At 45.6% G+C, this 23,848-nt stretch overlaps 2 protein-coding genes across 9 annotated transcripts in view; one reads left to right on the top strand and one right to left on the bottom strand.

The window, feature by feature from the left end:
• SMG7 (SMG7 nonsense mediated mRNA decay factor) overlaps window positions 1-10,671 on the top strand; it is a 103,313-nt gene extending 92,642 nt beyond the window's left edge. For 6 of the 7 annotated variants that reach the window (XM_032772948.2, XM_032772952.2, XM_032772949.2 and 3 more), the window contains 6 exons: window positions 624-773; window positions 4,728-4,808; window positions 5,432-5,591; window positions 7,153-7,323; window positions 7,430-7,578; window positions 8,548-10,671. In XM_032772948.2, the coding sequence (XP_032628839.1) occupies window positions 624-773; window positions 4,728-4,808; window positions 5,432-5,591; window positions 7,153-7,323; window positions 7,430-7,578; window positions 8,548-8,661 (825 nt within the window). In that variant the 3' untranslated portion in view covers window positions 8,662-10,671. The remainder of the gene's footprint in view (window positions 1-623; window positions 774-4,727; window positions 4,809-5,431; window positions 5,592-7,152; window positions 7,324-7,429; window positions 7,579-8,547) is intronic. The other variant, XM_032772954.2, reaches the window with a different exon arrangement.
• Window positions 10,672-12,920: 2,249 nt separating this feature from the next.
• NCF2 (neutrophil cytosolic factor 2) overlaps window positions 12,921-23,848 on the bottom strand; it is a 32,318-nt gene continuing 21,390 nt past the window's right edge. For both annotated transcript variants that reach the window (XM_032772946.2, XM_032772947.2), the window contains 5 exons: window positions 20,489-20,535; window positions 19,656-19,807; window positions 19,464-19,575; window positions 17,021-17,192; window positions 12,921-13,527 (listed from right to left, as the gene is read on the bottom strand). In XM_032772946.2, the coding sequence (XP_032628837.1) occupies window positions 13,430-13,527; window positions 17,021-17,192; window positions 19,464-19,575; window positions 19,656-19,807; window positions 20,489-20,535 (581 nt within the window). In that variant the 3' untranslated portion in view covers window positions 12,921-13,429. The remainder of the gene's footprint in view (window positions 13,528-17,020; window positions 17,193-19,463; window positions 19,576-19,655; window positions 19,808-20,488; window positions 20,536-23,848) is intronic.

Genomic DNA, 23,848 nt, shown 5'->3' with positions numbered 1-23,848 from the left:
AACCTCCTTTTGCCCAATGGTGCCTTCAGTTGTGGGCCATTAGAGGTGGAAATGTTTTTCTCATGAAAACTAACTTTACCATAAAAAATAACCAAAACATAAATGTAATTTGTTTACAACTTAAAAACAAAAACACACATTGGCATAGAAAAAATATGGTGATTTTTTCTTATCAGAAAACCAAACTTCAGATCCGGGTTTTCCTTGACTTACAAAATGTGGAATGAATCCATTAGTCTGTAGGTCACTAATATAACAGAGAGGACATTATCGAAATTAGTTACCAGTCTCTGACTGAAAACTTCAACTTAATGTAAAACTGCATCAGTCTGCTGAATACACACAAGGACAAGATATTAGTTTTGTTATCAGTTCAGCATTCTCTTTCCCATCCCCTCTTCCTTGTTTCTCTCCTTGTGTTGCGCTGGTTTTGTGCTTCTTTTGCATGCTGCCTTTTTAACTGCTTTATAATATTCCTCTCTTTTGGACACTATTATGTCTTGCCTTATTTGTGGTTATTACAGCTTCTCTTCTCTTTCTGTGGCTTCCCTTCTCACTCCTATTCTTGCTTTTTTCTTTTCCCCTCCTCTGCTGCATCTGACTGTGCTCCTTTCTGTCACTAGGACCCCAAGAGCTCCCCTCTGCTTCCTCCGGACCTGTTAAAGAGTCTGGCTGCCTTGGAGGAGGAGGAAGAACTGATTTTCTCTAATCCTCCTGATCTTTACCCAGCTCTGCTGGGGCCTCTCGCCTCTCTTCCTGGACGAAGCCTCTTTGTATGTATTTGACTTAACTCTGCTGCTTCTCACTCTAATTCTGGCATCTGTTTTCTGTGAAGTTGTAAGATATGTGAAATTTTGTTTTCCCTTGTTTGGTCAGTCTCTGCCTGGCAGTTTAAACAAGCTGATGGCTCATTAGCTCAGGATAATGGAGGAGGAGATTTATAAAGAATAGACTAGCTATTGATCCAGTTCCTGGATTCTTGGCTTGTTCAAAATTCAAAATAATTGCTTTGGTTAAAAGTGTTAAGCCCACAGGCAAAACATTGGTGGAGCATCTATAAAACTATGCCTTCCACAGTGGAATGGGCTTGGTTACTCACAAGGTTCTATTTTATCCATATGTAGAATCATATTGTTTTCATCCCTTCTATATGTTACATCATATGAAAAAAACTAATCCTTTAAAAATGCAAAAGGATCACAGAAGGAAGAAAATACTTTTTAGAAAAGAATTGGAAGTATGTGGATAAAGAATATAAGGTTAACTTTCAGTCTTGTAGATTACAGTAAGGTTTGGCAATGTGGGAAATCTTGACTGTTATGTTTTAATAGCATACTAGAGCCTTCTTAATTGACATTGACCGGGAGAACCATTGAAAACTGCTGAAGGTTGTGAATTAGTAATAGAATATCAATTAAAAAGCATATTTCATATTTTTATTATGGCAATTGTAGTTTAAAGTTACAGTTGACTAGTTAAATGCCCTGTAGAATATCTTGTAACAATAATGAAGTCTTAGTAATACTTAGATTTATAAAATGAAGAGGCACTTCTGAACGCATTGGGAGCCTCTGATTCATACATAACATACAATAAATCAAAGAAACAAAGTCTTCACAGAGTTCTGAAGAACCAGCAGCACAAATATAAAACAAATTCCCCCTTTCTAAAGCTTTTATTTCCCCCGTATTCAAACTAATCTCTGCTAAGAAGTGGAGGGAGGCTTGCTTAGTTCATGTGCCGGTTAAGTGGTGTGGAATTGCCAAGTTTGGTATTTGTCTGAACTCTAAAACATTTTCAAAGTATCGAGTTGTCACCCTGGCAAAACCCAATAAGCTAACATCTGCTTACTATAAAAACTGACAGGGGAATTCCTGGTCAGCTGACAGGATCAAACACAAAGATGTTCCTGATAGGAAGGTCTAAATTCTAGGGAAGGACTACAGTGCAGGCTGCAGTGTAATCCAGAGGATTTTATTTTAAATATAACAGAAAATATAATGGACAACCATACTGAGATGTTATGAACTTAACAAGGTATTGAGTGATGCACCAATTTTAATTTTAATTTTGTCTCTCACAATTCATTTGTGGCTTACACAGTCATCCTGAACTCCATGGCACTTGCTGCCCACCGGCACATACATTTTTTATTATTTTTATTTTTATTATATTATTATTATTATGTGGATAAATCCAACTTCCTGAAGATTGATTCACATTCACTCTCTGTTCCAAACAGGCACATCGTGCCAAAATGCCTCATGCTGGTTTGAGGTGCATTATTGCTAACTCCTCAATGCTACCAGTTACGTAGAGCAGAAGGGAGAAAAACTAGTGGGTATTCAGCTGAGGGGTGTAAAGTTAAAAATGACAAGAGATTCCCTGCTGTCTGTGGAGGGTGACTGCTGGCATTGTACTGGCTCTCCTTGTTTCTAGCTGCTGAACTGCTTTATAATAAACCTAAATACATAGAGCAGTGGTCTCCAACCTTTTTACACCCAAGATCACTTTTTGAATTTAATGGCAACCCAGAATCTGCCCCGCCCCACTTACTCCATCCCCCCTCTCTCCGTTGTTTGCTGTCCCCCACTGTCACTCACTTTCACAAGGCTAGGGGTTGGGGTTTGGGAGAGGGTGCAGGCTCTGGGCTGGGGCCGAGGGGTTCTCAGTGTGGGAGGGGGCTCCAGGTGGAGCCTGGGGCAGAGGGTTGGGGTGCAGGAGGGGATGAGGGGTGTAAGCTCTGGGAGGGAGTTTGGGTGCAGGAGGGGGCCCCTGGGATGGGGCACAGTGTTGGGGTACAAGAGTGGGTACAGGTGCAGGGCTGGGGAAGGGGTGCAGGAAAGTATATGGGGGCTGACTCCGCGAGGCTGCAAGTTGGGAGGTGGAAGAGAAATGCTGGTCCAGCATAGCTGGGCCTGCTATACTCATGCTACTCCTGGTCTTAATGCTGCAGAGCCATTCATAACGTGCCCATTGAAGGGAGCAGCACTTACCTTGGGCAGCCGCAGCCCCAGCCCCACGCTGCTTCCGGACACAGCCAGCGCAGTCCCAGGGGGACAGGGGGTCTTTGTGCACTGCCCCTCTCTGCAGACATTGCCCCCACAGCTCCCATTGGCCAGGGTTCCTGGTTCCCAGCCAATTGGAGCTGTAAGGTGGTGCTTGCAGGCAGGAGCAGCGTGCGGAGACCTCTGCTCCGCACCCCCAGGACTGCGGGGACGTGCTGGCTGCTTCCAGGAGTGGCATGGGGCAGGGACCCTACCTTCGCAGCAGTCCCACTGCGCCGCCGGAGATCAGTCGACTGGGAGTGTCTCGACCGGCTGGTGACCATTGATCTAGAGTAACATACAGAACATAATGCAAGTAATACCTATAGTTCCTAAAGGGGTGTGTGATAGGGCCTTCAGTAGCCAGACAGCCTAGAGGCTAGATCATTGGTTAGAGAGGGCTGAAGGGAGACCTGACCTCTCCTGCTTCCTCAGGTTCTGGCCCAGGGTCCTGTGTCGCTCACCCCTAAGGAGAGGAGATGGACCTTCCTTCCAGCTGTGAGGATGGCTTCAGGAGGGCTTTCCTGGGCTGCTCCATATGCAAGTCCTTTTAGTTTGGGGCATGGCCCCGCTAATCCAGTTTTTGCACAGTTGAGGCTTGCCTGCAGGTTCCCCTTGACAGGGGAAGACTTACTTGCCTCCAGTGGCTGCCTTGGCAGGCAGGTTGCTAGTCTGTGCCTTCAGGCAGGCATACAGAGAGCTGCTGCCTCTTCACCAGTCAGCCCCAGACTAAGCCAGGCTCCCTTCTTTTCTCCCTCATCCAGGCCTGGCATTGGCTGCAGGTATAACAGGGCAGGGCTAGCTGAACCCACAGGTATTCTTTAACCCCTGCTTTGCCTGGCAGCAGTCTCTGCTCCTTCACAGGGTGTTACATGATTACATGTGGGAGGAGAATTGGTCCAGATAATTGACTGGTAGGGAAGTGGTCTATAAAATGGTCCCTGACTTATGAAGGTTTGGGAAACCCTGCCATCATAAAAATTGATCGGTTCTTCCTCCTCACCCCATGCTGTGATGAGAACAAGAGAACACTTGACATTAAAGGAGTGTGTTAAAACTAATAAAGCACATGCCAGATAGTCACACCTTGATGCTTCAGGAAGTAGATGTATATTTTCTTTAGAAGAGTTGAATTTTCTTGTGACAGCTAACATATTTGGCACAGCTGCAAATAAAGATGATAAAATCTCATGCCAAGGAAATAAACTGATTGTTTGGGGGAATGGGCATAAAGCTCTCCCATTCTTGCTCCCCTAATATATAACATTGCACAATTAGTTGGTTTCTTTATTGGTAGAGGGGATTGCCTTCCTCTGAAGTATCAGGTACTGACAAAGGCCAAAAGCAAGATACCAGACTTGATAAATCAGTGGCCTAATCCAGCATGATAAATCATTAAATGAGTTTGGTTGAGATTTCACCTTAAACTTGGTGTAGTTGCTGGTGCTGAGGCATTAAGTGGATTTCAGTTAATGTGATGGGTTTGTGACACTCTTCTGCATGTATCAATATTTGCTTCATCCCAATGTTAGAAAATAATCTGTAAAATAGTTTTGATAAACACCTTACTTTAAAGTATTCTGGTGATTAAACAATTTGTCCTTAATGTGGCATAATGTGCTTTCTGCCTTTCACAAATACAATAAACATCTAATGACATTTCCCTTTTGATCTCTGAAGAAGTCCCTATTAGAAAAACCATCAGAGCTGATGTCTCAGTCATCTTCTTTCCTGTCCCTCACTGGCTTCTCCCTAAACCAGGTATGTAAACACCAACAACTCTTAGCCCTTCAGTATTGGAAACGTCCATTGAGCTCTGGTCATGTTATAGAATCAGGGTGGTTATACTAGTTCCAAAAATGGACACAAGCTGGAAAGGAATTCCCAGCTGTAATCTTATTCCTTACAGGTAGATGGTTTTGGGGTCTTTCCATTCTAACCTATTAGACACACTGTCTGGTCCCTTTGTTTCATGTGTTTGTTCCTTCTTTGTCACCTCTTAGGGCCTGATGCTACAGACCAACAGTCAAAACTCCTGTTGACTTCACTGGGAGTCTTGCCTGTGTAGGGCCTCAGGCTTGACCCTTAGTGTGTGTATCTTTCCTTCTTTTCATCGTCTGTTGCTTGCATGTTTCCCGCTAAGGACTGTGAGCACGGTCCACTGTCCCGTTACAGACCTAGTTAGGATTTTGTGGTACAGCTGGGGAGATGATTCAGGAAGTGATAGGAGTTCATATAAGTAAAATGATTATAAAGGAGATGGGGTAAGAGGGGAATAAACATGGAGTTCAGGAAGTGTTTTAACCCACACCACAAGTTCTTTCCACAGCCTTAATGTTTCAAATAAGTCTGTTACTCAGATTAAACTCTATTTAATATTGCAGGAAAGATATCCAAACAACAGCATGTTCAATGAGGTATATGGGAAAAACCTGAATACCAGCACAAAAACAGAGGTCACTCCCTCAATGGCCCATCAGGAGACATCACTATATTCTCTCTTTGAAGGGACGCCCTGGTCTCCATCCCTTCCAGCAAGCTCAGGTAATAATCTTGATATGGCTTATTTCCTGCACAGTAGTTCAGAAGGCTGCACAGAAGCTATTTCTTTACCTGTTATGATATATATTGTACTATCTGTTAAATGTGACCTGCAAATGAAAAATTTCTTTTTGCTTCTTTATAATATATAAAGGAGGCCTGAAAGTCTTTTTCAAAGTCTCTTACTGCTTGCTCTCTTTGTTATCTTTTGTACCCTGTTTTTTGATGGAGGACTATAAATGCCAGAGAATTACAGGGTTCTGACATTAAAAGAGAGAGAAAAACCTGAGCAACTGAGTGGGGCAAGAAATTGTAGTCCATTTTTCAAGCTATTTTGTTAACACTTATTAACTCTTAATTCCTGACAAACATTTGGGAGAAATGCTCTGATTCAGACACACCTGCTGCTTCTGTCCTAGTCCTCCAAAAAGTCCTTCAGACAAATCAGGGAAGACTAGATTTCATGGTCCTGATGTTTCAAAAGTAAAGGAAATAGGGTGGAGTGCTACTTTAATACGTCACAAAGAGGCAGAAAAATGCACGCACACGTTTTTCCTTTACAGGTCACCTTTTAAAGACCATAATATAGTAATACCATTAGAGTAGAAAGTAGAGCTAAATCAAGAGGCATAGGCAAGAGAGAGAAAAAAATTATTTCAGAAGATGGCAAGCTGAAGCCAGGAGATGGGAACGCTCTTCCAAATCGCAGCAGCTACAGAAGAGGTTCGTTTGTGCAGAAGAACAGAAGTGGTGGGTGCTAGATTAGATGTGAGAGTTGAAGTTTTTCTCAGTCTAAAAAGATGCAATTGCAGAGTGGTCTCTTCCAGTAGGACTTATGGCAAGACCCTCCATTCTGCATTCTATCACCTCGCCTCTTCATTTAAGTGGCCTCCCACTACCCTATGTTAGGGCTCTCCTCTATCCTTAGGTAACATTATCTCCTCTACCAGGTGGATCTGCTAATATTCCAGACTTCCTCAACACCTCTTGCTTGGTATTCAGTACAAGTCTGAATTCCTTTCAGACTATTGCAGATCGCTGTATAAGTCAGACTTTCTGAATTTGATGAGTCATCACTTAATGCCAGACTCTTTGCACAATGATCGAGACAGTGGAGAAAGAAAATCATTTTTGTATAAAACAATAGCTTTGGTCAGACTACAAAATAGGCACATTTCAGATTGTGAACGGGCTCAACACTGAAAACTGCGCCCAAAACATATTTGAAACAAATTTGGAGAACTCCGTTCCATTGGCTAGAAATCCCTGCACAAAGATCTTGCTAGGAGATTTCCAGTGTTCTCAAGTAAGCACACAAATGTTTTGTTCAACTGGCTGTTAAACTAAAATTATTCTACTACTGTGGTGTGGCATATTCACATTATAGTTGGCAGATTTCCAAATCCTGAAGTTAATATAATAGGGAATAAACTGACCCTGGCTCAGAGAAAAGCCTCTTGTGACTGCAGATACTGCAGCAGAGTTTAACGTTCTCAGATGTGCAGAAAACCCTTACCAATTTTTTGACATTTCTTTTACTCTATCTTGATTTATTGTTCAACAGATCATTCAACACCAGCCAGTCAGTCTCCTCACTCCTCCAACCCAAGCAGTTTGCCAAGCTCCCCTCCAACTCATAACCACAATTCTGTTCCATTCTCCAACTTTGGACCTATTGGGACGCCAGACAACAGGGACAGGAGGATTGCAGACCGTTGGAAAACAGATAAACCAGGTGAGTGCTAGGTTCCAGTCCTGGGGCAAATACTCCCCAAGTTAGTCTGATGCTTTGCGATGCCTTTTTGTGACATACGCTTTTAACCAGTCTTTGTTTGCTTTAGCAATGGGAGGATTTGGGCTGGACTATCTCCCAGCAACATCCTCCTCCTCAGAGAGCAGCTGGCACCAGACCAGCACTCCCAGCGGCACCTGGGCGGCCCATGGCCCCGCTATGGAGGATTCCTCCGCTGTGCTCATGGAGAGCCTGAAGGTATACTGAACTTGAAGAGGAGAAAATAGTTTTTAGTGTTGTGTAATTCCCGTTTCCTAAATGTATTTATGGCATGGGGAGATCTGGGTGATGAGACTTAATGCAGGATACGTGTCAAGCGTTCCAAGCACCAGACTGTTAATGTAGTGCTTGCCTACGCTTGAAACGGTACAGCAATACAGCTGCAGCATTGCAGCTACACTACCATAGCGCTTCAGTACACACATTACCTACGCCAACGGGGGGTTCTCCTATTGGCATAGGTAATCCACCTCCCTAAGAGACAGCAGCTAAGCTGATAGAAGAATTCTTCCATAGACCTAGGACTGTCTAAACTGGGGGTTAGATCGGCTTAACTGTGTTGTTCAGAGGGTGTGGATTTTTCACACCCTTGAGCAATGTAGCTGGGTCGACTTAACTTTTTAGTTTAGACCAGGCCTTAGTACTATGAGCTGAAGGTTTCCTGCTGCAAAAGCCTACTAATGCAGACAATGTGTTAGGCATATTTGGTTCTGGAATACATCACTGTAGGTGTCAGTTCACTCACACTGTAAAAATCTCTCTCCTCACTTTGAAATGTCATATAGACCAGGAATAGACTGGCTGAACTAGAAGAAACCCAAACGTTAGGTCTGATTTACCATATCTGTGTCTTTTTTTTTTTAAATAGATTTTGCATTTCCATTGCTCATTAGTCTGGGATGAGTTTTAAGGCAATGGGAATTTCTGTTCACGTTCACTTGTTTTATGGGCATACAGGAAGAAAGGAGGAGAGTTAAGAGGAAGGGTCCTTTCAGTAACTAATCTGTGACCTTGACACTTACAAAATCATCCATTCCAGTGAAGAGCATGGTATAAATACTGAGGGGAGGCAGGAGAAAATGGGAGACTTGTCAGTCTGGGAAATGTATACGAGAAGGGGCCCTCAACCAGGTATTAGTGCTGACCCTTGCTTTTTTATTTCTTTAGTCCATCTGGTCCAGTTCCATGATGCATCCTGGACCATCAGCCCTGGAGCAACTGTTAATGCAGCAGAAGCAGAAGCAGCAACGTGGACAAGGCCCCATGAATCCACCACACTGAGAATGAGGTGGCAATCCTTGCAAAGAAAGGCTCCATAAACCATGGCATGTTGGGTCTGCAGGACTCGCCCACACAGTCCTGTGCAGGTGGCAGCCCTCTCTTCTGTTCCTTGCTGTCAGGAGGGCGTAAGTGCTCCACCAACCCACTGAGTGTGCACGAAATGTCTGCAGTGCAACAAAAAACATCAGGAACTCTCCCATCCCCCCAGCCCCCTGGAGGGAGAGAGGAACTGCTGTTTGTCTCACTCAGTAATCTGATATCACCGCCTCTCACCTTCTCCATCGTGCATGTCCCCAGCCACATGGGAAGTAAAAGCTGAGAATGAAGGGCAGATGGGAGAAGCCAATGAGAACTTCTCAATCCTTTTCCTCTCTTTGGGGAGATAAAATAGGAATCCATTAATGATTGCTTTGCTGACTGAGAATGTAGTTGAAATTATTCCTAAACATCTTTATTATTATTTACTATCTCAGTAGTAAGATCACACTGAATTCTTCCATACACAATGTGCTTTGTAGTCAGTGTGTAGCAAAGAAAGCCCCAGTCGCTGCTCTGGTCAGAGGTGGGTGGTGACAGGGTGGGGATCTATCTCCTGGGCTAGTGAAGGAGTTTCGTGAAGGAGAGTCTGGCACTTGACACCACTTCATCCTTCACTCAAAGGCTCTGGCCAGCCCTTGTGTGGGTTAGAGACTCCTGTGTAAAATGCCCTTTCTGTAGGCGTTCAAGCTACAATTGGGGACGCAGTGGGCATTGCAGTGCAAGCAAGTAACTGCTACGGGGTTTTAAATTAATGTTTCTGATTCCTATACGTTTTACTGTAGCATAGTGACCAGCCTCACAAAGGGCAGACTAGTCTGTGCGTTCACAGCCTGACTCCTTTTAGTAGGTAGGTAAGTAGGAGCTTTCAGTGGTTTGTTTTTTTTTTTCCTTTCTTTCTATCCCCACCCTCCCGTCTTTGCTGGATGCTCGTAGTTTCATTCCCGATGTCAACATCCCACAAACAAGTAATGGGCCCAGCACGATGGGGTAAAGAAGACAGTCAGCTGGGCAGTATGGTGTGTACACAGCCCCGTAGGTATACATCAACTCCAGACTCGCACGCAGCTGAGCCCCAAACTTCCAGTTCCAGAGTGAAATTACAGGCATCACAGATGCGTGTAACCCACACACAGAAGAAAACATAGCGCCACTCACTTCTGAAAAGGCGCAGAAAGGGAAATACAGCATTTAATTTGCTATTTATTAGGGGAAAGGAAGACTGGAAATCTCATAGAAAAAAGGACAGCATTTCTGTTCGTTTCCCAGGGAAGTTATGGAAACAAGCTAAACATCTATTTGCAATGCTAGCCAGAGGGGCATTTTGTGTGTGATGATTCAGAATCGCTGAGCTGAGAAACAGCTGCAGAGCAAAGCACATGCAGGAGCCTCAGTAACACTGGAGTCTGGGCAGCCCCAATTAATACAAAAAGGGAAGATTAGAGCTTAGTGCCCTTCATAGGGTATGACTGGCTCCCCCTTGCCCCCTGCACTAGCAACATTACTGTTCTCTGTTGCAATTCTAAGAGAGATTTTCTTTGAAAGCTCTAAAGAGTGAAGCTCCCATCCTAGTGGTGGTGAATACAAACCGAAACCTTCTGTGCTTCTCTTCAGCCCTCCTAGTTTGTGTATTTTGAGCTGTGCACCCAGGCAGCTGCAACATTCCAGTGCTTGAACTGTCACTGACTCTTGCACCCTAGACAAGCTAACCAGATTCACCATCTCACGCCCAGCAGTGCCAGAGTCCCAGCCACAGAGTCCCATTTCTGCATGAGAATCTGGTGTTTGGAATGTTTTCTGAATCTTGGGCCGGGATTCCCCATCCCACCCTCCAGTGTCGGAGTTACGTAGGGCTCGGGGATTCCCAAGAGAAACTGGTTTGTGTCGTAAGCTTTTTTGTGTTTTTCGTCTGTCTGTGCAAGACCTGCAGCTGCTGAAATCAGCTTTGCCTTTAATTAAACCATGTTCTCTCCATCCAGGTGTGAGTAGCATTTATTTCCTGTTTAACTGAATGGAAGTTATTTAGATTCTCTTTTTGTAGAAAAGGGAGCAAGGTTCAGACTAAGGAATATAATATTCATGTGGGATTGAAAGATTGTGAGCCAGAGGGATTCTGACTGGACTCAGCATGGGTGAGCCAAAAGGCAAACACAGCACAGGGGCTATGAACACTGAACTGAAAATGATGTATAGGGAGTTCCTGACAAAACTGTCACTTGGAAGGCTGATGATATCAGACTGCCAGAACCCAGAGAATGAGTTAAATTTTAATCCTGAGGGCTGATGGAAATATTTAGGGCTGGGATTCCCAAACTGTGGTATGTGCATCACTGGTGATACGTGAGGCTGTAACAGGGTGGGCTGTTCCTTTTTAAGGGATCCCAACTGACCCCTGTTCAAGGACATGGCCCCTTTAAGGAAACAGGACTCCCAGAAGGAGAATTACAGGGAAGCATGAAGTCAGGAAAGAGGCTCCCTGGGATGGGGACCAGAAAGGGAGACAGATGGCTGGAAAATCCCTTACACCCCAGAAAGTGTTAATGAAGATGATGATGTGAGTAATGGGCCCAGGTTAGGAGAAGACTTTTGTGTGTAAAACTCCTGTGAGGCCAGGGTTGCAGTGGGACTGGCACCTCCCTGGCTCAGAGAGAACCAAATCGAAACTGGGAACCGGAAGCCTTGGAGTAAGGGTAAACTGGCTGAAGCTTCTTGGTATCCAGTTAAAGCTCTGGATGTCCAGCTAAGACTCTCCCACCCCTCTGTGCCTCCCTGCTCTTTGACATACTCTTGCACGTTCTCACCACCAGAGCCCGTCTACACTCCAGCCAGAACCTGTATCCTCAGTCTAACACCATTAGAGCTGGGAAGGAAATGGTTTTCCCCCCATGTGAACCTTTTTACCATTTTGAAACTTCCCCATTCTACATCATGATGGAACTGCGTTCTTTTGAAGTGTGTGTAAAACCGAGCAAGAGAGCCCACCTCAAAACAGCCAATAACGTGGTCAGAGCACTCACCTGGGATTGGTGAGACCCAGGTTCAGGTTCCTGATTTAAATGCTGGGTTGGGTGTGTCTCCTGTTGGAGCTGTTGTATAAATAATTAGATATCCACTGGATCACCCACATCCAGGTGAATGCCCAAACCACCAGGCTGTTCTAGTGTGTGTGAGGGCAGGGGGTGTGTATCTCTGGTTTTGAGCAGAAATTCCATCCTGGACCTGAGACCTTCTCTGATGATGGTTTTGTGAAAACTCTGGTCATTCCTATAGAAAGTTTTGGTTTCAAAAAAGTGGCATTTTCCTATGGGGGGTGGGGAGGGTGGGATGTTTTTTTGTTGTTGTGTTTTGTTTTGTTTTGTTTTTTACACAAAAATCCTGACCAATTCTAAATCTCCTGTCCTCTAACCTAACGCCCACACTCCCACAGCCAAACTCCTTTCTCAGACATCCCCAGGAAGATCTCCATCAGCCTAATTCACCACTTATTTTACTGAGTGTGTAAATGCTTCAGTTGAGCCTAATAAGGTATAAAATAAATGTGCACAGGAGAAATTTGCATGTGGTACTTTTAACAGTGTCTTTTGAAGGTGGTATGTGAATCAATAAAGTTTGGGATGGTAGGGGATTGATAGAGAGATGTGGAGCCTTTTGTCCATAGGCCATTTGTCCATATACACATCAGGATGGCATTGACCATGTCCTTACTTCCTGATGGATGTTTGGTCTCAGTTCAAGTTTTAGTGGCACAGGTGTCTACGCCATCCTTGATAGTACTGTTCTTGTCATAGTAACAATGTGGGGCCAATTCTTAAATGAGCTTTGGAAACTGAATTGCCTTGTCTGAGGCTAGTACCTTTGTCAGGTTTGAGACACATTAGTGGGGCAGTGTAGGTGACCCAGCACTGTTGTGATGTGGTAGCTTTCATGCTTCTGTTTTCAGACATCTTTCAAGAACAATAAATTTACTTGAAAACAAATATCAATATTTCTGTGGGTAGGAGTGTGGGGACTTTCCAGAATATACATGTTAGTACTTAGAACGCAGAAATTGTCTCATAAAAAGTGTAGGATGCCCAATAGTGTAAATGTCAGTGCAGAGACTTGACAATAACTTTATCCATAGCTCCTGTGCTACCAGAAGGGATCGTAGCTCTGATATGAGAAAAGGTGCCTTCCTAAGGGTTTTGAGAAATCCCAGCTGCAAGTCAGTGAAGGTGAAGCACTGAAAGAAGAGCCATTTTATTGAATGATGGAGCAGAAAAAAGACAGTCATGTTGCAAGGAGGAACGGGAGAGGTAGAGTTGTGGATGCTGACAGGTGACTAATGATGTGGCAGGATTAACCTGTCCTGATCCTTCGCTCCAGACCGCCAGCTCCTGTTCCATTCTTGCTGGGAGTGCCATAAATAGAACAGTAGTGCCCTCTTTGAGAAGCGGTTTCCTGATTCTTGCCAGAGGCAGAATAGATGTGGGGAGAGCTGCTGGTTCTCAAGTGGTCTAAGAGCACAAGTGTTCAGGCAGGCTGTGTGGCTGGTCTCGATGCGGGGAGATGGTTCATAAACAAGGTGCTAACTGGGACATGTTTAAATAAGAGCTGGGGCAAACCAAAAGGTGAAACAAAAGTAAGGCTTTTCTTACACATGAGGGTCACATTTCTGTATACAGTGCTTAACGAGAGGAGACATCTTAAACGCTACTGTTGCACGTCCTGGGGTCCTTAGGCTTCTGTGGAATTAGATTTCAGGGTTTTCGGCATCACTTCTTTGAACAAAAGCTCGGGGGAAAATGCCCACCTTCCCCTTGCACTGGCCTTCCAACCACTCTTCATTCACTAGAAGATAAAATTACAGGGAGATGCTTTTTTCGCTGTGGATAAGTTTTATAAACAAAATCACACCCCAAGAACCAAGCAGTGCCTAAGAGCACCATTAAGCTCCTCAAATGGGTAAATAGATGTGCTGAAAGTCAGACAAAGACATTGCTAAAGAAGGAGGAACTGAGGGAGCCAGTGAATAGACAGGATGGAGAACTGCAAAGGCGCAAGTCGGAGGTGGCAACAAAGAATAAGTTGCAGAACTGGGAGAGACCATACGTATTTCTGAAACCACGGGAAACAAGCTTGCAGAAGGAGTAAATAGAGCAGTAAGGCCTTAGGCAGATAAGAGAGAGCAATCTTGCTTTATATATTTTTTTAAAGTAAAAAAATGAATTCCTGGGACCTGAGGACTGACTGGAAATGTGGAAAGGAGATGATGGAAGTAGGTGGATGCAGACGTATTATCTTGAATACTATGGTGATGAGCACTAATATGAAACCCTGAACATCTTCCAGATAAAATCAATAGCAATAGTGAAGTCTCTGACTCTCTCCCTTTCTTAGGGCTGGTCTACACTATGGGGGAAAATCGGTCTCAGATACGCAACTTCAGCTACATGAATAATGTAGCTGAAGTCGAAGTATCTAAGATCGAATTACTTACCGTCCTCACGGCGCGGGATCGATGTCCGCGGCTCCCCATGTCGATTCCGCAACTCCGTTTGGGTTGGTGGAATTCCGGAATTGATATAAGCACATTCTGGGATCGATATATCGCGTCTAGCTGAGACGCGATATATCGATCTCCGAGCAATCGATTGCTACCCGCTGATACAGCGGGTAATGAAGACGTAGCCTAAGGAAAAAAAACTGATCTTCAGGGTAAAGCTGCAGCCGGTACCAGGCCGAGGCACAAAGGACAATAAGGGGAAGCTTTTCAAAGGCACAAAAGCCTGCTAAGTGCCAAACTTTCAGTGGGATTTAGGCACCAAACTACCCTAAGTTCCTACAGACTGAGTTCTGGTGGGATGGTGGCCCTGTATAAAAGACGATGGAACAAACTTAAGGGGCAAAGCCAAATATGATGTGAGCAGAGCCTGGCACCCTTAGAGCTGCAAGCTGTCACTGGTCACATCAGAGAGTACAAGCCAGAGCAATAGAGATGAATGAAAACCAGCAAGTGTCATGATGAGAACAGCAGCTGGGGCAATGGCGCAATGAATGGAGTGTTTGAATTTCCAAAAAACGAATGGAAGGAAGAGCCAGCTTTTCCAGGCAAGGGCTCTTAGCTCAGTGAAGAGAAGCAGCAGGATCAGGGCATTATAGGGCTTGATCCTGTGCAGTGCCGGTGCCATCTGGGCATATAAAAACAAGGCAAAAAACCTGAGTGGGACAAGGAGGGAGTGTAGGAAGACAAGACCCTTCATTAATGACAGAGCCTCTGTACAGCCACCAAATTATTCCTGCCTTAGAGCAGGCATAAGATCTAAAGGCCGCATATAGCTACAGGCCTTGCATACTGAGGGATTCACTAAAACCCATCTCTCCTGCCAGGCTCATTCTCTGCCAAATCCGCCCCTCTTCCAACCTGAGCTCTTGAGGCAAGGGAGTGGGCACATCAGTTCAGGGCAGAGGGCTGAGCCTAGTTCTTATCCTTATCTATGCCTGCTGTAGTCTGTTCATAACTGCACTGGAGCATACCAGCCTTGTCCTCCCTGCTGTGCTTCATGCACAGATTGAAACAGTCAAGGCCAAAGTACCGCTGCCAGCAAGGCCCACTGCACATCCTCACACCCCATAAAGCTTGAACTGTCCTGGAAACACCGTGGACTGGTATTGGGAAGGATCAAAGGTTCATACAAAATTCTACCCTAAACCAATCACTGTCAGAGAACAGTGCGGCGAAAAAGGAAACTGATTAGGAGAGGGCCTGGGGAAATAATTGAGTGGCTTTGTTCTGAAGGTGCGGGGTGGTACCAGGGGCTGAAATGGCCACCCTTGTTTTTCCTCTCTTTCAAAAAAGAAAACAGATGTTGAGAAAGTGATTAATAAACTAGCATATCTCAAGCGGGACAGAACTTGAGGCCGACTGAAGTCGGCTGAGCTTGGACGTGTAGTGTGTTTAAAAAAGAAAAGGGCAAAAATCGGTGTGGCTGTATTTAATAGGTGTGGGACAGGGCTGCTCTGAGGTGGATTGGAAAGGGAGGTCTGGTAACATCCAATACTGTTAAACCTGGAAATGAGGGTAGAACTGGAGGATCGGTGTGTGGGCTGAACTTCTGCTGGGGATGACTGGAGTAAAGCTAAAGCTGGACTGGAGAGAACGAGAGAGCTTCCATGTGTAGACCCTAAACCCTCCTTAGCCTGCTGCTTCATTGGGTTAGTCAACTGGCTGAAAATCCTGCTCACTTCCTGTGCAGCACATGGGACAGAAGCTGCCCTTACCTTAGCACATGGGTCGGCAACCTTTCAGAAGTGCTGTGCCGACTCTTCATTTAGTCACTCTAATTTAAGGTTTCGCGTGCTAGTAATAAATTGTAACATCTCTTTCTATAAGTCTATAATATATAACTAAACCATTGTTTGTATGTAAAGTAAATAAGGCTTTTAAAATGTTTAAGAAGCTTCATTTAAAATGCAGAGCCCCTGGACCGGTGGCCAGGACCCAGGCAGTGTGAGTGCTACTGAAAATCAGCTCGCGTGCCACAGGTTGCCTACCCCTGCCTTAGCAAGTTTGATTCTAAGGCCTTGTGGATGGTAAGAAAATTTGCAACAGTGTAAACAAATTGATGTAGTTACTGATGCAATATTTTTCTCTGTATAGGCAAGGCCTAAATGGGGGATCTCTAGAGTAAAGGGAACCAGGGACTCATCTTGCAGGTTTCTGATTAAAAATGCCCATCTCTTGGAGGGGGGAAGGAAGGAAGGCAGGCAGGCATCTTTCTTATCCTCTTCCACACTTTCAACCTTCAGGATTTGAGCATTATCCCCACAGCCCTAAGACCATACCCAACAGCCTCTAACCAAGCTTCTTTCAGCAAGCTCGTATTACTACAAACACCAGCGATGGCAAAGTGTCACACATAATGCTGGCTGTTGCAGCAAAGGGATTACTCTCTGCAGGTGGGAAGGTAGAGAAGCCTGTGCCTCAGCCAGGGGTTCAGAAGCAGCTGGAAATAGGAGAGTTCTACTGGTCTTGCCTACTGGACTCAGTAGGTGGCTGATCCGACAAAGCACAAAATGCAGGGTGAGACCCAACAGACTGGGGAAGCGGCCGGAGAAGTTCTCAACTGACTCTGTTGACTTACTGAAGAGCTACTGCTAGATAACAGCTGGCTAAATTAACTTGCAAGGATTTTTTTGTCATGGTTTTTTGGAGGAGCTGGATATCCAGGGCACCTGCTGAACTCAATGGGAGCTGCTGAAGGTGCTCAGCACCTCTGCAATCGGGCCAGTGCTCCAAACAGAACTGGGGGCCCCAGTCCATGTCCCAGCAGCATAAACCTACCTTTGGATAAAACAAGTATCACATCTCCTGCCTGGAACTCTAGGTCCTCAGGCTGGATGGCTTCATAACTGTATCGAGCTACCACGTGATTTGCTTCCAGCTGTTGTGGTGGAGTCTTCTGGGTATCCTCCTCAGCTTGGCCATCTTCTCTTCTGGGTAAATCTTTGTCTCCCTAATACAGGAAACAGCCCGTTGAGATGCCGCTTGGTGTTTTCTTTAACGTGCATGTCTATGTAAGAAAAGCTACTGACTGAATTTCACAGGAGGAGCTAGCAATGCTCTTATGCTGTAAGTTTACTTGTGTGTGAGATGAACTGTGTACGTCTTCTTCTATCCAGACAGACCCATTTGGTAGTTCTTGGGCAATGTAATTATCCTATATCTTCCTTATCTACTGTACCTACGGGGGGCGCTTTGGCCCAAAGGCCGGGGGAGGGGAATAGTGTGCATTCTAATGCTTTGTAAAGCATGCTGAGGCCCTTGTGTGAAAGGCATCACAGAAGTGCAAGACACTAGGAGTAGGACTTGGGCCCTTCTCCTAGGTTCACTTGTAGCCTGAAGCCTGGCTCCCAGGCTCCTGCCGTGAGATCAGCCCAGGACTCAAAGAGCCAGTGAAGTGGTGGGCATGGCCTGCACTCACCGATCCTCGCCTGGTACAGCTATGTCGAGGGGGCTGAGTTTGTCTCCAAGGCAGGAGCAAGAAATCAACAACTGGCCCACCAGGGAATCCACTCATGCGTAGGGGTCAAACCCACCCAGCCTCCCTGGGGAAAGCAGCCATTGCCAAAGCCCCTGAAGTGTCCCGCCTCCGCAAGGCTGCACTGATGCGACAGAAATGCCTTAGGGGGAAATATGGATGTGCCTTGCTTCTGTCCCCCTCTGACGCTCTGCAGTGTGCGCGCTCGGGTAAAATGCCTCTCAGAGCTGTTCCTGCAGCTGGCTGAGCGCAGCAGGAGGCCAAGCTGTCCTTTGCAGGACATTCGATCACTACTGAGATACCTGGATTCAAAGCCAGGCTTCTCTCCACCCTTGCACTCCTCATCAGAGCTAGGTTGTGCCTGCCTTTGTGTTTAGTTACCTAGGTCACCAACAACTGCAGGGCATACAGGACTGGGTGCCTCAGTAGCTTGACTCATTTTGCTAGAGGACTGGGGTTGTACACAAGGTCAAAGAAAGGTCTGTGCAAAACCAAAGGAGAATGAAGTTCTCTTGCTTGGGTCTTGCTGCTCACCTTGCTCAGCACAGGCACCTGCTCCACCATTCTAGGGATGGGGTGAAATCTGGAGTGGAACTGAGTTCTTGGGGAGACAAGTGGAAGAGGGCTCGGAAGGACCCCCACCACCAGAGACTTTAAAGGTAGAACCTCCTACAAGGGCCCTGGCATTCTCTGGAGGTGCTGTCTTTAAAAAAATAAAAATTCAAACCAGTCTCTGCACATAGCCACTGCTGGGAGTGGGATTGCTGGGGGCTTGTTCCAGGGAGCTGCCACCTGGCCCCCAGCATACCTTGCAGGCTCTCACCCTAGCAAGCCTTTTGTTCTTAGACTTTCACACAACCTCTTCCCACCTAATGGGCTGTCTAGTCCTTGAGAGATGGCCTGTGCTGCGCTGAGTGTGCTGGTCCCCTTTGCATTTGGGACCCTGGCACAGCAGTGGCCTCGGGTGGGGTGTTCCAGCCTGTGAAAGATGGGAACTGCAGGGTAGGTACGGTGGAGAAAGGGGCTGATCACTCATTTTGAGGGTCTGACTTCTTCGAGATGCACCTCTGGCCCTGCCCCCCAGTTCCTGGTAACTGGGGAGCTGGGGAGGGATGGGCATGGGCTTGTCATACAGGAGCCCAAATCTGAATAAATTGGGCCCAAATTTAGAGGGGAGCATGAGCTGAAACAGCTTCCAACTCCCTGCCCCAGTGCATGTTACCCCGGCCCAGAGTCATTCCGATTTAAGTGGACTCTCACTTACGTAATGCCCTGTCATGCACACAGGCCCCTTCTCCACTCCCACACACTCACACCACCGATTCCAAGAGGGTCCATACCAGGGTAACTGGCCACGAGCCAGGAATGTACCAGACTGCATCTACTTTAGCAGACACCTTCTGGGTCCCAGGGTGTAAGTTACACCAATGGGTGCTCCCTCAAACACGCAGGTTCTCAAACTTCATTGCATCATGACCCCCATGCCCAGACTGCATGTTTGAGGGCCATGGGGAGTTTTACACCACTTTATGTAGCACTTTTGAGTTTGGCCCTCCGTTCTGGATTTACCACATTCTCTCTATTACTGTCCCTCAGACTGAATTACTTTCAAATATCCAGATTCTCAAATACCGTATTTCTCTCCCAAATTCAGCCAGCAGGAATCCCTGCTGCTGCTAAGCTAGGAATGCTGGTGCCAGAAGAGCTGTCCACAGTCAGCGAGCATTAGAACCCAGGGTAACTGACCTCTGTGACGTCGCACCACAGTGTCAGGTAATAGTCCTTAGCGTGACTCCATGCTGTCTTCATGCTGTCCTCACTCAGAGTTACCAGCTCCTCACTCTCTGCAGGCCGGTACCTGTGCCACAGGGGAAAATTAGCATGAGACCAGAAGCTCTCTGAAGATGAGAATGATGCTGAGACAAGGCAATAGCTCACCTCAGTTTTGTATGCTCTGGTGAAAGCTCCAGTTTCTTGCACACCATGTCCAGGAGTTCGCTGTAGGTGATCCCAAGCTGGGCTGGTATTGCTACTGTATACTTGTAATGCACCTTGAGAACATATGGGCTTGAGGTAGCTGATCCTACATCCTGCAGGGGAAAAGTGGGATTGAACATTTCAATCTGCACCACAGAAGCCTTATTGTATAAATACAGGTAGTTATGACTCGTCAAAAGATGAGGAATGAGGCCTGCATAAATTGGGGCTGGCACGGAAATGGAAACCTTTCATCTCTAAGCCACTGGTTCCATTTTGACCCAGGTCACCAGCAATCTGCCAGCTGAGAGTCTTAATAGCTTTTCCAACAGGTAAGTGTCTATTGTCACAAAAGCCACCATCACAGCTAAGGCTTATTGGCAAACGCGGTGGCATTTCTAGGAGGGAAGCCAAGCCACTCATGACCACTCTGAAAGCAATTCACTCTGGCCAGGCAGGGCACGCTAGTGGAGATGGTTTAAGAGAGACTTGCATTGCCCTGGCTGTGCAGGGAGAGGACAGAGGATACCTCTCCAAAAGCTACCCCAATCATTAACTTACCAGCACAGTAAAAAGTCAAAGGATGTGCTTGGATGCATTGACAGTCTTAAATCCTGCTGTCCAGCTGACCCTCAGCCTGGCTATTACTTTTCAGAGAGGCTATCAGCCTAGAAAGTGACAAGCTCAAAAGCGCAAACATTCACCCCAAGGTACAATAAATGCTCGTGTATATGGACAGTAAGTATTCACCCTTCAGGGGTTCCTCTCCACAAGGACACAGGGACATTCATTACCTTTGCAGCTTCTTGCTGCTGTTTTCCAGAAGTACCAGGACCGTGAGCTGAATGGAGAGCAGAGGAAAAAGTAGGTGAATGGACTCTAAGCAGATAACTATTGTCACTCTCCATGCAAATATACACTCAGATTCATGGCAGCCCCCTCACCCCACATCTCTCATTACATCCAACAATGACGGATAAGCACATTAGCTTGTTGCTACTAAAATGAGTGAAATTATTAAAGTGTCATTGGGTTTTGCTGTTAGCACCTCATTGAGATGAATGGAAGCAATCCAAATTTCTGTGACTCAGGCCAATAACACTGCATCATCTACACTTGACTTCACATTTTAAAGATTAGTTTTGCAACCATAGGGCATAGAGAGAGTATTTTTTTAAACAGAAAAGCACAAATTGCTGGGTAATGTAACATAATCTGCACTGTGTGGCTATTTGTGTGGCTGAGTGAGCTCCTTAACCACTGGACCGTGCACCTAGAAGAGGAGGTTGGTTCACACTGTAACAGTGGATGAAATGTGTCAGACTTGCTCAGGGTTCAGTTTATAATGGTTTCTCTGAGAGACTAGGGGCTTGAAAAGACACTAAGTTCCAGCACTAATGGTAGCCAAGTTAGTGCAAGTGGCAGAGGTCTGGGTTTTTAGAACGGAAGGGAAGTTAGACTCCCCATGTTTAGACTGATAAACTAATGATCATGATGTACAAACATGTATGCAGCTCTTGTCTCTGATACCACTTACATTCTCAGCTCAGGGTTTCGGATCTGTGAAGATCTGTTAATGTGTGGACTGGGAGTCAAACCTCCTGGCTTCTGTTCCCAGCTCTGCCCCTGCCTTGTTGTGTGACCAAGGGCAAATCACTGGGGAGTCCCCATAACTCCAGATGCTCAACACTTTTGCAACTGATCTCTCTGTGCATCTGTTTCCTTCTCTGTACACTGCAGATAACACTCAACGCACAGGGGTAAGGTTAAATTCATGGGAACAGTTCCTCAGCTGGTGCAGTTGAAGTCAATGCAGCTATGACAGTTTATACCAGCTGAGGATTTGCCCCCTGGTTTGTTAATGCTTTGACACTGGAAGGCATTACAGAACGGCCAGCGGGCCAGGGTATTCAATATGGTCCCACTGTGAGATTTGTGCTCAGTTTTAAGGATTTTGCTGGGCTATAGAGCCTGGTGGATGTGAAGCTTCCCTGAGCCTTCTGACCCACAGAGGGCTAATTGGTGTGGCTATCAGCTCTGCTAGCATTGCTGAATGTTACTCTGCTAGTGTCTCTGAAGTACAGATGACTGGAAAAGGAAGTCTTTTTTTCTGGGAACTTTTAAACTGAGACATTTTTAGGTTTTTATGAAAAATTTAACAAATTGTTGGAAAAACTGGTAAATGCTCAAACTAACTCTCATTCTGAAAAAGTGCCATTCTTGGTCTTTTTTTTTTTTTCTTTTTCTAAATGAAAACTTTCATCCAGTTCTTTAGTTCCCTCCTTGCTGAAAGTGATTTTGTTTGGCCCGTGGCCTTTGAAAGTGATTGCTTTTTTCCAAACAGGCCAGCCAGCTGCCAGTGTCCATGTCCCTGTCCAACACCTGATTATGTTCACAGACAGCTGTGTCTGGCTCTAAAGCAAGTTCAGATGCAGCTGTTTCCACCTGCAACCAGCCACCATCCAATCCAGTGCAAAGTGGCCCCTTTGCTGACAGTCTGAGCAGAGGGCAAGGAGTGACATGGTAGAGGTGGTTCTCCTGCTCAGGATGGAAGCCTCGTTCCAGAGCCTCTGCCTACCCTGCTGCTCCTTGGTTCTGCCTGTTGTGGGGCCATGCAACGCTTCATTCACCAGCACAGCACTGCCCACGATCCAGCTCAGACTAGGGGATTGGTGACTGTTCATTGTCAATGCTTTATAGAGGGTTGGCTGTCAATAGCCAGGCTCCTGCAGGCAGTGGCTAATGACCACTAGCTTAGAAGTAAGCTTAGGTGTTTCCTGCTCATGTTAAGCTTTTTAGTCCCTGGGGTTATGCCACTTCAGGAGTTGCAGTTTCTTCAGAGGGAAGGGGAAAATTAAAGTTATGCTCAATATCTGAATAGGGTTAAAAGATTTAGAACATAAAACTGGCCATATTCAGTCAGACCAATGGTCCATCTAGCCTGGTGTCCTGTCTTCTGCCAGTGGCCAGTGCCAAATGCTTCAGAAGGAATTAACAAAACAGGCCATTATCAAGCGATCCATCCCCTGTTGTCCACTCCCAGCTTCTGCCAGTCAGAGGTTTAAGGACATCCAGAGGATGGGGTTGCTTCCCTGATCATCTTGGCTAATAGCCATTGATGGACCTAACTTCAATGAACTTAGCTAATTCTTTTTTGAACCCAGTTATACTCTTGGATTTCACAACATTCCTGGGCAAAGAATTCCACAGGTTGACTGTGTGTTGTGAGATGCGCTACTTCCTTATGTTTGTTGTAAACCTTATGTTAATTTCATTGAGTGACCCTGGTTCTTGTGTTATATGAAGGGATAAATAACACTTCCCTATTCATTTTCTCCACACCACTCTTGATTTTATAGACCTCAATCATATACCCTCTCAGTCATCTCTTTTCTCAGATGAATAGTCCCAGTCATCTTTAATCTCTCCTCATATGGAAGCTGTTCCATATCCCTAATTGTTTTTGTGGCCCTTCTTTGTACCTTTTCCAGTTCTAACATTTTTTTGAGATAGGGTGACCAGAACTCCACATGGTATTCAAGGTGTAGGCATACTATGGATTTATATAGGGGCTTTATTTTATGTTCTGTCCTATTATCTATCCCTTTCCTAATGGTTCCTAACACTGTTAGCTTTTTTGACAGTCACTGCACTTTGAGTGGAGAACACATCTTCATGGTCCCTGAAGACCTTGGCTAAGACCATAAGTCAATGTAAAAAAAAAAAAAGTCCCTCTGCAGAGTCCACTGAACATAAGAACATCCATACTATATCAGACCAAAGGTCCGTCTAACCCAGTATCCTGTCTTCTGACAGTGGCCAATGTCAGGTGCTTCAGAGGGAATGAACAGAACAGGTGATCATCAAGTGATCCAACCCCTGTTGCCCATTCCTAGCTTCTGGCAACAGAGGCTAGGGACACCATCCCTGCCCATCCTGGCTAATAGCCATTGATGGACCCATCCTCCATGAATTTATCAAGCTCTTTTTTGAACCCTGTTACAGTTTTGTCCTTCGCAACATCCTCTGGCAATAGTTCCATGGGTTGTGCGTTGAAATACTTCCTTTTGTTTGTTTTAAACCTGCTGCCTATTCATTTCATTTGGTGACCCCTAGTTCTTGTGTTATGAGAAGGAGTAAATAACACTTCCTTA

The sequence above is a fragment of the Chelonoidis abingdonii genome, chromosome 7 (assembly GCF_003597395.2).
Source record: "Chelonoidis abingdonii isolate Lonesome George chromosome 7, CheloAbing_2.0, whole genome shotgun sequence".
NCBI classification, from domain to species: domain Eukaryota; kingdom Metazoa; phylum Chordata; order Testudines; family Testudinidae; genus Chelonoidis; species Chelonoidis abingdonii.
Note: the sequence above shows the minus strand (reverse complement) of the source record. Positions and strands in the feature narration are given on the sequence as shown.